Source organism: Drosophila miranda, chromosome XR (genome assembly GCF_003369915.1).
Source record: "Drosophila miranda strain MSH22 chromosome XR, D.miranda_PacBio2.1, whole genome shotgun sequence".
In the NCBI taxonomy this organism is placed as follows: Eukaryota; Metazoa; Arthropoda; class Insecta; order Diptera; family Drosophilidae; genus Drosophila; species Drosophila miranda.
Window position 1 is genome coordinate 2,975,848 of NC_046674.1, and position 11,996 is coordinate 2,987,843.

The 11,996-nt window shown below is 51.5% G+C and overlaps 2 protein-coding genes across 3 annotated transcripts; one reads left to right on the top strand and one right to left on the bottom strand.

Moving 5' to 3' along the window:
* Nucleotides 1-356: 356 nt before the first annotated feature.
* LOC108152170 (ubiquitin-conjugating enzyme E2 D4-like) lies at nt 357-1,499 on the top strand. The gene is made up of 2 exons (XM_033388109.1): nt 357-609; nt 667-1,499. Exon 2 carries the CDS (start codon nt 676-678, stop codon nt 1,354-1,356), a length of 681 nt encoding a protein of 226 aa, XP_033244000.1. The 5' UTR covers nt 357-609; nt 667-675; the 3' UTR covers nt 1,357-1,499.
* An 8,461-nt stretch (nt 1,500-9,960) lies between these two features.
* LOC108150770 (collagenase-like) lies at nt 9,961-11,255 on the bottom strand. 2 transcript variants are annotated; one of them, XM_033387959.1, is made up of 3 exons: nt 11,004-11,255; nt 10,687-10,934; nt 9,961-10,621 (listed from the first exon to the last, which is right to left on the bottom strand). In XM_033387959.1, exons 1-3 carry the CDS (start codon nt 11,249-11,251, stop codon nt 10,287-10,289), a joined length of 831 nt encoding a protein of 276 aa, XP_033243850.1. In that variant the 5' UTR covers nt 11,252-11,255; the 3' UTR covers nt 9,961-10,286. The 2 variants fall into 2 exon arrangements, with proteins under 2 accessions (XP_033243850.1, XP_017134553.1); XM_017279064.2 differs by having other exon boundaries at nt 10,675-10,934.
* Nucleotides 11,256-11,996: the final 741 nt, after the last annotated feature.

An 11,996-nucleotide genomic window follows, 5' to 3' on the forward strand; every position in this document is an offset into this window, starting at 1 on the left:
TGGGCGGGGCGAAGTTTTGAAATATTTTTGTAGCAGTGACATATCACAGAAGTCTGGATCCAAAACATCGTTGCTCTAGCTCTTATAGTCTTTGAGCACTAGGCGCTGAAGGGGACGGACGGACGGACGGACGGACGGACGGACAGACGGACAGACAGACAGGGCTAAATCGACTCGGCTATTGATGCTGATCAAGAATATATATACTTTATGGGGTCGGAAACGATTCCTTCTGGACGTTACACACATCCACTTTTACCACAAATCTAATATACCCCAGTACTCATTTTGAGTATCGGGTATAAAAACGAAGGGTTCGATTTGGCTGGCGTCAACGCCTAGATGACATTGTAGATGACATTCGTCATCGCTCACTGCTGGTACTGCAGGGCATTCACGAAGCATTCCAGACGAACTTCCCGGCTTTCAGTCCAAGAACTGAGGCTTTCTCTCTCGCTCTCACAGCCCGCTTTTCCAATAGGGCTGCCACTGTTTTTGCACACAGCTGAGCGGTGTGTGAAGTGTTGGAAGCGAGTCAAAGGAAGCTCTGTCACACGGCTGTCATATGCTGTGACTCTCATTTTCATTTTAAGTGCTAGTTTGTTAGATGTAAGAGCGTTCGTAAGCAATAATTGTTTTCACCATCTGAAAAGTGTTTCTCAACAGTTTGCCGTCATGCCGAGGGTGCCCCGAGTACTTTTGAGAAGATTGAGAATCGATGCTGCCACCGGAGCGCCCGTTGCCGCCCGAGCGCCCGCTGCCACCCAGGGCACCTACAGAGCTGTGCGCGATGCCGTGAACCCAAACCGCAACGACGCGGCGGAGCCTGCAAACGCTGGCCCTAGAGATGCGACTCAAGAAAATGGATTCGAGAATGATATAGGCCGCTGCCGCATCCGCAAGGAGTTAGCCAAAATGTTGAGCAAGCCGACGGAGGGGTGCACAGTGGAGTTGGTGGACGGCTCTATCTACACCTGGAGCGCCGTTATTCTAGGCCCCTCGAACACGCCCTATGAGGGCGGGCACTTTACGCTGGAAATAAGATTTCCGCTCAGCTACCCGTTCAAACCACCGATGCTTACATTCCGCACTAAGGTGTATCACTGCAACATAGACAATGGCAATATCTGTGTGGACATTCTGAGCTCAGCCTGGTCGCCGTCCCTGACCGTGGAGAAGATTCTGCTCTCCATCCAATCGCTGCTGTCGGACCCCAATTGCGACAGCCCCCTGAATTCCGCCGCGGCCGTAATGTACAAGAAAGACCGCGAGCAGTACGACCGCTTGGCACGCGAGTGGACCGATCGCTTCGCCAAGCCTGTCGCCCCCACTCCCCCACAAACACCTCCACAATAGATGGACCACATTTTCAAAACGGATGGCTGGCACTAACCAACACCTACCACACCCCACACCCATACCCCATATCAAACATACGAGCATGAGAACATAATACAAATGAATTGCTGTGCATTGTTGGCGTCACACATCGCACAAGACCTGCAAAGTGTTTGATTTACTATTTTAGACCAGAATGCGCTCTGCTTGCTTCCGAGACGTCGAGAGTGTTGTCCACCTCCGCTGCGCGATATTTCAAGACTCCTGAAGCACTCCGCGCAGACGCCGCGGCGCCTCCGCAGTCTTAAAGATATGGTCATTCTCTACAATTCTACGTTTTTGGTTTTCTCATATCTTTAAAATTGTGGATGCCACAGATTTTCGTCCTTTGTGGGGGCGGAAGTGGGCGGGGCGAAGTTTTGAAATATTTTTGTAGCAGTGACATATCACAGAAGTCTGGATCCAAAACATCGTTGCTCTAGCTCTTATAGTCTTTGAGCACTAGGCGCTGAAGGGGACGGACAGACGGACAGACGGACGGACGGACAGACAGACAGGGCTCAATCGACTCGGCTTTTGATGCTGATCAAGCATATATATACTTTATGGGGTCGGAAACGATTCCTTCTGGACGTTACACACATCCACTTTTACCACAAATCTAATATACCCCAATACTCATTTTGAGTATCGGGTATAATAATATTAAAGTTCCAGTGGACTGCCTCTAGGAAAAGATATAACCAAAAGAGATCTCTTGTAACCAATATACTCTTGGGTAGGAATGGGATTTCCTAAAGAGCAAAACAGTCCCCTGAAGTGGGACTCGGCTACCACTTAATTATCGGCCTCATGGCTTTATGGGCTATAGAGCGAGCCTTCCATATAATTGACAAATTAGCTTCCACTTGCAAAAGGGAAAAGGAATAGCCTCGTGCATTCAGTTCATAATTAGGTGGAATGAAAGGCCGATCGCTGGCCTTCCTTCTGAATGGCGACCGCGACTGCAGCTGCAGCTGCTAATTTATGCCGATGCAAAGCAGGCCCAACAGAGACTACACCCAGCCACTGGCCCAAAGAGGAGGCCCAGATGCAGAGAGGAGTCACAGCAAGGACGAGCGCTAAAGGACTGTGGCGACTGGCCACTGGCGAGTGGCGGCCACTTATGAAAATTGGATTTTTACACTCCATTCTTGATGGAATGTTTATTGAGCTGTCATGTTGCCTGTTGCCTGTTGCCTGTTGCGTCGTCCCCTCTGCACTCCTCTCTCGATTCCTTCTCGGTTCCTCAATAATTTAAATATCAAAATTGTTAGCAATTTGCACGCCCCGCCAGCAGCAGCGGCAGCCACAGACAGCGGCTAACAACAGCAACAATTGCTAATCAAATTAAGCAATTATCTTGTTACGAGCCAAAGAAAGAGACTCCCCGACTCCAGGACTCCCCGACTCCCCGACTCCAAGAGTCCAAGACTCCAAGACGCAGAAGAGCCTCATCTCAGGCACATCAAGTGCCCCGATTGAGCAACAAAAAGGGCCAACAGGAGAGCCCAGCCCCTTCTTTAGGCTTCATGTGGCATGGTGCATGGTGCATGGTGCATGTGGCATGCTGCATGGTGCATGGTGCATGGTGCATGGCGCAGCAAGCAGCATTTCATCATTGCCAATCAAAATATATAAAAATAGCTCACACCTTTCGGGGTGCCTGCGTTGCGTCGTCCCTGGCCCAAACCCTGGGATTCATCTTCATCTGCCGCTGTCGCTGCCTCTGCCCCCTGCCCCCTGTCTCTGCCCCCTGTCTCTGCCCCCTGTCTCTGCCCCCTGTCTCTGCCTCTGCCTCTGGAATAGGCGTTGCATTGGGGCGGTGAGAAAGCAGCACCACAGAGCACCACAGAGCACCAGAGCTACAGGGCTACAGAGCCACAGCCACAGCGCTGCAACAAATGCAAAGTGCATCGCAAAGGCCCGCAGAGTTTATAAAGTCATAATAATGCCAGGGAATACGCTTAAAATGCAATTTATCGCCACAGCAACACAGCAACAGTCCTGCTGCCGCTGCTGCAACAACAAAAAATTGATGACGACGACAGCAACAACAACAAGAGACATCAGGCAACGGGCAACGGGGCAACGGGGCAACGGGGCAACAAGTTGTCCAACAAACTGACACAGGCATCAGCGTCAGTCATTTTAGTCAACCGGCGAGCGGCTCCAGGTCCCAGGCTCCACGTAGAGGCCACGCGCTAGAGAGGAGCACTCCGCCCCTCGTGACACGACCCGGAATAATGTCTGCCATCGAATCGGGTAGAGCAACAGATGAGAACATTTCAGCTCCGAATTCCGGTAGATATTTACGTGGATACTATCCTTATAGATACGTCCCTCCATGGCGCAGCTTTCCAGCTTTATTGAGAGCTTCTCCAAGGAGATTTTACAAGCTTTTAAACATCGGGGACACATCCAAATTGTGTTCCCCTATCTCTTAGGGGAATATTTTGTTAAAAATTATCGAATATTTAAATGTTTTTTCATACAAAAACAGCCAGAAACAATAGAAATATATGATATACTAGGGAGCAGGCCCCCGGCTCACTCGCTTCGTTCGCTCACGCCGATATGAGCAAAACTATCGGACCGAAAAGAGAGAGAGATATACCAAGCTTTGCTCTTTAAGAGTTCCATTTTTGTATGAAGTTTTCTTAAAATGTTCCCAAATCATAGAATTCTCAGCAATTTCATGGATCCCGAAGTAAAAAATTGAAAATAAATTCAGCAATTGGTGGACTCTTCGCTCGTTACAGAAGTCCCATTTGTGGACCCGTGCAGCACTCTCCGCTCCGCTCCGCCCCGTCCGCTTCGCTCCTCTCCTCTCCTCTCCTCTCTCAGGAGCGATGCTTAAGCGCTGGACAACTTTTGGTTTTCCTGCGGCGTTTTGGCCGGACGCCCCGACCGAATATTGTTGTTGTTGTTATTTCTGGGGGAATGGCCAGGCAAAAATTAAGACATTTTATAAATTGCGCGTTGTTTGCCGCCGCCTCTTTGGTTACGGCGGCACACAGACAGAGAGAGTGGGGAGGGGAGAGAGGGGGGGCAAACCCTTAACGTGTTGGGCATTGCATTGCGATTCGTTATGGCCCGAACTGAGCGAAACATTGGGGCCCCATCAGAATCAGAGAGCAGGGGAGCAGGAGAGCAGGGGAGCAGTGGAGCAGGGGAGCAGAGAGGCACAGCAACAGTCATTGCCATTGTCGTACTCATCGTCAGGGGAACATCATCATCGGTGATCAGCATCGGGGATCATCGTCATCGTCATCGTCATCATCATGTGGCAGCATCAGAAGGCATCATCATCAGAAGGAGGCGAGGAGTCTTCATTTGATTGCCCCAAAAGCGAACCGAAAGCCTCGTTGCACCATTTGAATGTTGCCAGCCACACGGCGATGATGTGCGTCAAATGTTGTGTTGCATGCCACTCCCCACCGCCCCACCGCCCCACCGCCCCTCCCTGTGGGCTGCTCTCGCGCATTCTGACCGCTAAACGAAAATTGTGTTTACGATCATCTATTGAGATTTTTGTTCCTCTGCTGCCGACACGCCCCCTCAGCAAAGTCGCATCTAAAACGCCCCAAAAACAACCGCCGCCCATTGTGGCAACACAATTCTACGGCCTGCTCCCTCTCTCTCTCTCTCTCTCTCGCTCTCTCTCTCTCTCTGGCTTGTGGTTGTTGTCTAACGCATGTCAATGAGGAGGCAACCGCCGCCTCCTCCTCTTCCCAGGCGAGAGGAGATCTCCTTGTGGCAAATTTTCATTCCCCATGTTGCATGCTTCGTCGCGAAGAGTGCAACCTGGAGCCTGGAACCTGGAACCTGGAACCTGGGTGTGTTCCTCACTTATCTCTCGCTCATATTTATGTTAATTTGTCTGTCTGTCTGTCTGTCTGTCTGTGTGTGCACCGCGAACATCAAAAGCAACGGTGCAACGATTGGTGTGGTGCCACACAGCGCAAAATATGTATGCTAACGGTTTGGAGCATGGAGCTTGGAGCTTGGAGCATGGAGCGTGGATTTTGGGTTCCAGTTCAATTGAAGATTACGAGTCCTCATTCCGACCAAAAGGATACCCGCTAATCGGGGGAAAATGCCCATGGAAACCCTCTAGGAATCCAAAGAACAGCGACGGCAGTGGTCCCCCACAGATTTCGATTGGGTTTTCCCCGTTTCGATTGTAATCGGAGCTCCCTGACTCGAGCGTCGTTCAATAGGTTCTTTATCGATATTTCATCGTTATTCGATAGGTTTTTGGCATGCTATCGCAAGTATATCGACACGTTAGCCCGACATCCCCGATCCATTCTCTTCGTTCAGCAGTAAACCAACGAAGGAGATCGAAGATGACTCCGGAGATCCAATAGACATCGAAGCGAGTATTTTTTGTGCCCAACATACCCTCGGGGCCGCCACAGATCACGAGGTATAATATATAAAATAAACGTCTGAGACACAAGTCCACAAGGAAAGTGTCTTGCTGGAAAATTTATGTTTCCTTTGTATTCTTTTCCTTTTTTTTTTTGTTTGTAGGTATTCCTTAGGGTTTAATTAATACACGTATTCGTACCTCTTTCAGGCCAAGAGCCCAGGAGGGGGAGAGGGGTGGTTATGTAGGTCAGGGGCGTTGTGGGCCAAGGGGCGTGCCCATGCGTTTGGGTCTAAAGTGCAAAGCCATTAGCCCCGAAAGAGCCGACAAAAAAGTGCCAAAAGAGTGGAGGAGGAGGAGGAGGAGGTGGTTCCCTCAGCGAATCATCCAGTGATCGCATTGATAGGAGGGGCTCGAAGCGGAGCTGGCGATACGATGGGGGACCCTCCCCGTGCGAGCAGATAGGAGCACTCCGCGACTCCCCCCGCCGCCCACCCACCGTCCAATATCTCCAAGCCAAATTTCAGTTCAATTTCAATTTCTCTTTTCCTCGTTTCCCTCCGGAGACCCGACCATCTATCAGGCGTTCGCTCTGCAGCAGCAGCCAAAGGTTCTCCAATTTCAGATGCCACTAATCACACACAAATCTCGATTGCTGCCACAGCCACTGCCCCTGCCACTACTACCACAAGCTGCCGCTGTTGCTGCCGCTGTTGCAGACTCTCTGCAAAGCATGTACTTAAATTTGATATTTTAATAAATTAAAGCGCATTGAAACTAATGCTGCAAGTACAACCGAACACCCGCCAGCGCGTTGCAAGTCGCGAGCGGGGCAGAGTCCGGTAGCAGGGCCTCCTCGGCAGCGAGGCGGGGTGGCTGGGGGGCTGGGGGGCTGCCATCTGATTGCAATTTGAAATATTCTCAATGGCAGCAAGCGACAAGAACTTCTGTTTTTGGCGTGTTGCAAGTAGGGTTCCATGCAACGCATGATTGCCCCCAAACAGGCAGCAGAACCAGTGCGCCGTCGTAATGAGCGTCTGCTGCCCACCAGGCGGTGCGCAACAATTCGAATCTCCATCTCGAGACCATTCCACACTCCGAGGGGCTGCTGCTGACTGGCCACAAGATGTGGCAGTGTGGCAGTGTGGCTGTGTGGCTGTGTGGCTGTGGTCTGCTGCCTACCTACCGCTACGATCAGCGATAGCTTTCGGCTGCTGCTCGAGAAATGGTTTTGAGTTTTCCGTTTCGTCTAGTGTTTGATTCTTATTAAAAGATTGGCGCGAAAGCATCTACGAGTCTTGCAAGCTCGACGCGCATTGCAAATTGCAACTGTCGCTTGCCCCCTCCTTGCCCACCCCCCTCCCCTCCTTGCAGCGGGGAGGATCCGAACCCAACCCAAAATCCCGACGATACACAGGTGGGCGCAGGGAATAGAGAAGGGGAGGAGGAGGAGCAGCAGAAGGAGAAGGAGGATGTCTTGTTGCAGCCTCTCCCCTCCGCCCCTCCCCGCCCCTCTCTTGTTGCATACAATTAGCCTACAACAGAGCTTTCGAGAGCCAAGCAAAATGCTCATGTAATTTATTTAAAATCTCTTCCTCTCTCTTCGCTCTTCTCTCTGGAGTTCTCTTGGAGTTCTCTTGGAGTTCTCTTGGAGTTCTCTCGGTGGCGCGGAGCGAGCGAATCTGCATTTGAATTGAAATTTCTGGTTTATGAACCATAAACTTAATCAGAGGCAAATAATCAGCGAAAAGCAAACAAGAGTCAAAGCCAAGAGTCAAAGGCAAAGGCAAAGGCAGAGAGAGAGAGAGAGAGACAGACAGAGAGAGAGATGTGGCAGGGAAGAGTGCTGGGAGTCAGTGAAGATGTGGCAGGCAAAAGTGCAACTCAAACGAAGGCTTGGCTCTGGCATTGGCTCTTCCATTGAATAAATATCTAGAAGGCCAAGGAGGAGCAGAGAGCAGAGCAGAGCAGAGCAGGGTAGGAGGAGGCCACTTGGCACTTGGCATTGGCCAAAAGTCACACAAAAACACAGAGAGAGAGAAGCGTAGGAGAAAGCCAAGCCAGGGGCAGGGGCAGGGGCAAGGGTGCCCCCAAAAGTGTTGCCTCAACTTAAGGCCAATCTGCATTTTGCTTTTTTTTTGTGCTGCAAAGCGGGGTATGGGGGGGAGGAGGGAGGGAGGGGGAAATTGATTCAAGGTGAAAATGCATCTCTCTTTTGCAGAGATTTTCCAGAGCTCTTCTTTGGTTTATCAAATTCCAAACTCAAGTGGCACTTAGGATAGCATTTCTCTCCCTCCCTCTCTCTTCCTCTGCTGATTCCCTGTATCTGTGGCTGCCTCCTCCTGCCTTTCTGTTAAACTATTTATTCGTTCTAACAGTTTTGCAAATTGCTTCTCATGTGGGTTGAACTTTTAATAACAAGGCAGCCAGGCAGCCAGGCAGCAACTGGCAAACGAACAACAGTCAAGGCGAAGAAGAGAAATCTCAGCAATTTATACGAGTACGAGTACGGGTAGGGGTACGGGTACGGGTACGGGCACGGGCACGGGCACGGGTGTATAGGTATATGTTTCGAGGCGGGGGCCCATTTCATGAATGGCTTGGCTGGCTCTTCCTTTCGATTCCTCCTCGGCCTAGGCCTAGGCCTAGGCGATGCCCCAAATTGTGTGTTCCGCAAACGAACGAAAACGCAATGCAATTACTTATCACAGTATGCTGCTGCCACAGTCGCCAGTGCCACCTCCACTGCCACGAAATTACTTCACAGTTTTTCGTCCGGCAGCACTCCAGGGCCCGCTCTGGTCCTCCCAGTACATATGCAAATGTCTAGTGTATGCTGGACACGACTATTACCTGTCACATTGTCAGGTGATTGCGAAATTGTTGCGTTACGCCAGCGCCCAAGTCGAAGCCGCGGCCTTAAATTTGTGGGAAACATCAACTGTTTGTTGGAGAGAGAGAGAGAGAGAGAGCGCTCTATGTGTCCTACACTAAGTGCCCGGGCACCCCATTGATGGCTGGGGCTGCTCCTCTGGAAACGTGACTCGAACGTGACGTTTGTGTGCAAACAGGAAGATTCCTCTGCCATCTGACGGGGCAGCAGACAGACCGACAGACCGACAGACATTCGGCAACAGTTGGCGCTCTTTTCAAGGCATAGAGCGGGGGGGGGAAACAGAGACACACAGAGAGACAGACAGACAGACAGACAGACAGACAGAGAGTTAATACAGTTCGGCGCGAGTTAAAGTCGAAGTCGGAGCAAGAGTTGACTTGATTGCCGGCGTTCCAAAACGACGTTGGTGGCTGGTTTGATGGTCAAGAAGAAGGAAACCCAAAGCCAAAGCCAGGGCCAAAGCCAGGGCCAAAACCCAACTTGAGGCCCAAAAACGGTACTCGCAAAATTACTTAAACTGCCGCCTGCCGCCTGCTGCCTGCTGCCTGCTGCCTGCCGCCTTTGCTGTTGCCTTGACTCGACTTTGAATGCGTTGAACTTTTGTTTGCACAAACTTGCAGGCCCTGTGCCCCCCCTGTGCCACCCCGCCCTGTGCCCCCATTCAGGCCTCGAGTCGGGGCTGGAAGGCGGGCTCCCTTGCTCCCTGCTCGCCTGCTCGCCTGCCTTTTTATCAGCACTCACATCATATTTACAATATGGAAATCATTTGCATTGTAATAATTTACAATTTTCGCTGGGGTTCTCTGCTTGTGCGTAGGTTGAAAGAGCTCTCCACAGAGAGAGGGCCACAGAGAGAGAGAGAGAGAGAGAGAGAGAGAGAGAGAGAGCGAGGCAGATCCATGTCCAACAACAGACTTGTAATTGATGAAAGCCTCAGCGCAATCGCTATTAATGTCATCGATAACATTTCGATTCGTTCTCTTTTCCCTTCCCCCTCCCCCTTCCCCCTTCGCTCCCCTACGATTCTGTTCTTTTCTGTTCCGTCGAGATCTGTCGAGTTCTGGGGGCCCTCTCGTCGTCCGTTAGCCAAGCATTGCTCTAGTGGTTTCCTCGTCTTCGTCTTCGTCTCTGGGCCTGGCTCTGCGTCTGGCTCTGCGTCGGGCTCTGCGTCTGGCTCTGGCTCTGGCTTTGGCTCTGGCTTTGGCTCTGGGTCTGGGGAGGTCTCTGGCCATTGTAATGTTTTGGCAGAAAGACTTACAAGCCTCGTCGTAAACGTCGTCGGACCCAAACACACAAATCAAAACATGTCACAAACAGTTGCTACGCCTCGAAAATTCCTGGAAAGTCAAGAGGATTGCCATTGTAGAGCATTTACTTCCTGGTGTCGGCGATCTCCCTCTCTGGGGAGAGTGGAATGGGATTCGTCAAGGCACCAAAAGGCATCATAATCGTAGGGGCAGCCATAGGGCAAGGCCAAGAAAGGCAGGGGAAAGGGGCACTCTGCCCCAGCAATCAGTTTGAAGGATGCATCCTCCACGTAGCCAACGACAGACCAATGCAATTCTCAGCCAGGACAACCGAGAGTGTGGGATAAAGGACTGTCTTGGGTTGGATCTCCAGTGCTCCGTTATATTTGAATCAGATCTCAATTCGAGCTCCAGAATGCTCTCGTATCCAGTCCAGAAACGAAGAGACTCTGGTATAGACCGTAGGCAGGTGGGTTGTGCAGTTCTGACTGAGGCCGTGGGAGATCACTCCCAGGAGTATGAAGTCCTCTCCGTCCTTGAACACCAGAGGTCCCCCAGAGTCGTTCCGGCAAGGCGCATTCCCGCTGGGGGCGATGCAGATGAAGGATGCCGGGAACATCCCTGGCACGACAGGTCGCCGCTTCTCCTCGCACTCCTCGTTCGAGATGACGCTGATGTCGTAGTACTTCAGGCGATCGTGCCAGAGCAGGTCCCCATCGGCCGAAGCTGGAACGGAAGCTAGGATGTATCCGCTGTGGAAGCCGGAGGGAGGACTGTACCTTGATACGCACCCCACCCGGAGACAGTGGCCACTGCGTTCACGTAGTCGTTGGTCGGCTGCGGCAGCCTTGCGGCCCGAATGTACTCACTGAAGGGCACATCAATGGGCAGTCTTATGAGTGCGATGTCGTTGTACCACGTGAGGGGCCGGAACTCCTCGTGGATCACCACGCTGCTGCGGTCCACAACCAATCGCCGTTGTCCCTCTTCGCTGGCGCTCGATTTGTCCACAGCTCCGAAGTAAATTCTCAGGGCTTTGCTTTTGAAGTCCAACCAAAAATCAAATGAATCTACGGGGAGGGACATGCTGTGCTCTGGAGGATCTTACATGTAGGGATCCAGCGCGAAGCAGTGGGCTGCCGTCAGGACAATCCTCCCGGACACTAAGGTCCCTCCACAGGTGGGCCTCCAGAAGGAGCTGTCTTCGAGCACGAAGGTCTCGTAGAACACCTGGTAGGGAAACTGTTTGGCGGTGGCGTTGCTGCCGTTGATGATGCGCGGCAGCCTCCCACCGCCGTGGGAGAACTCCAGGAGAAGGCCGCAGCAAATGAGAGTTACAACTATTCGGCCTCCCATTCCCGCTGAAAACTGGTTCGAGTAACCGCCAAACAGGGAGTACTTATACCCCAAACGCCACGATTTGTGGCCCGAAAGGAATGTCTTTCAATTAGTGGCACATTCCTCGAGCCAAAACATTGTTTCGAGCGCCCACGAACGATTGTGCAACACTCCATCACTCGTCACTCGTCACTCGACTCGAGTGCGTCATCTTGTCTTTGCAATCCCCGCAACGGAAACAACGGATAGTCTCCGGTGAATAAAATACAAAAAAGCAATCAACAGATGTGCGTCCTGGATTCCGAGCTGGAGAGGAGCCCTCAGAGAGAGAGAGCAACGCCTTAAATCATTTTGAGCAAACACTTGGAGAGCCCGCGTCCACGCCCATTGTATGAACAGCAGAGGAATGAAGAATACCCCGAAGAATGGGGATCTCTTATCAAAAGAAAGCTTATTAATAACTCATATACATAATGCACACAGAGAGAGAGGGAGAGAGAGATCGGTGGAATATAATCACTAAATCACATCCAGACATGAGAAATGTGAAAATTGAAAAACGTTTCAGCACTGAGCCCAAGGAAAAGAGCAACCGAAGCGCGCGAGTGCGGATTCCGAGAATCCCCCATCTCCCCCCCCACTCCCCCCTCTCCACCACTCCCTGTCGCTTCAAGGAGAAATCCACCGAAAAATCTGAGCAACAGAAAGACGCCCAAAGCGCGATACTCAACACTTTGGACAAGTTCTTGACACCGCAATGGAG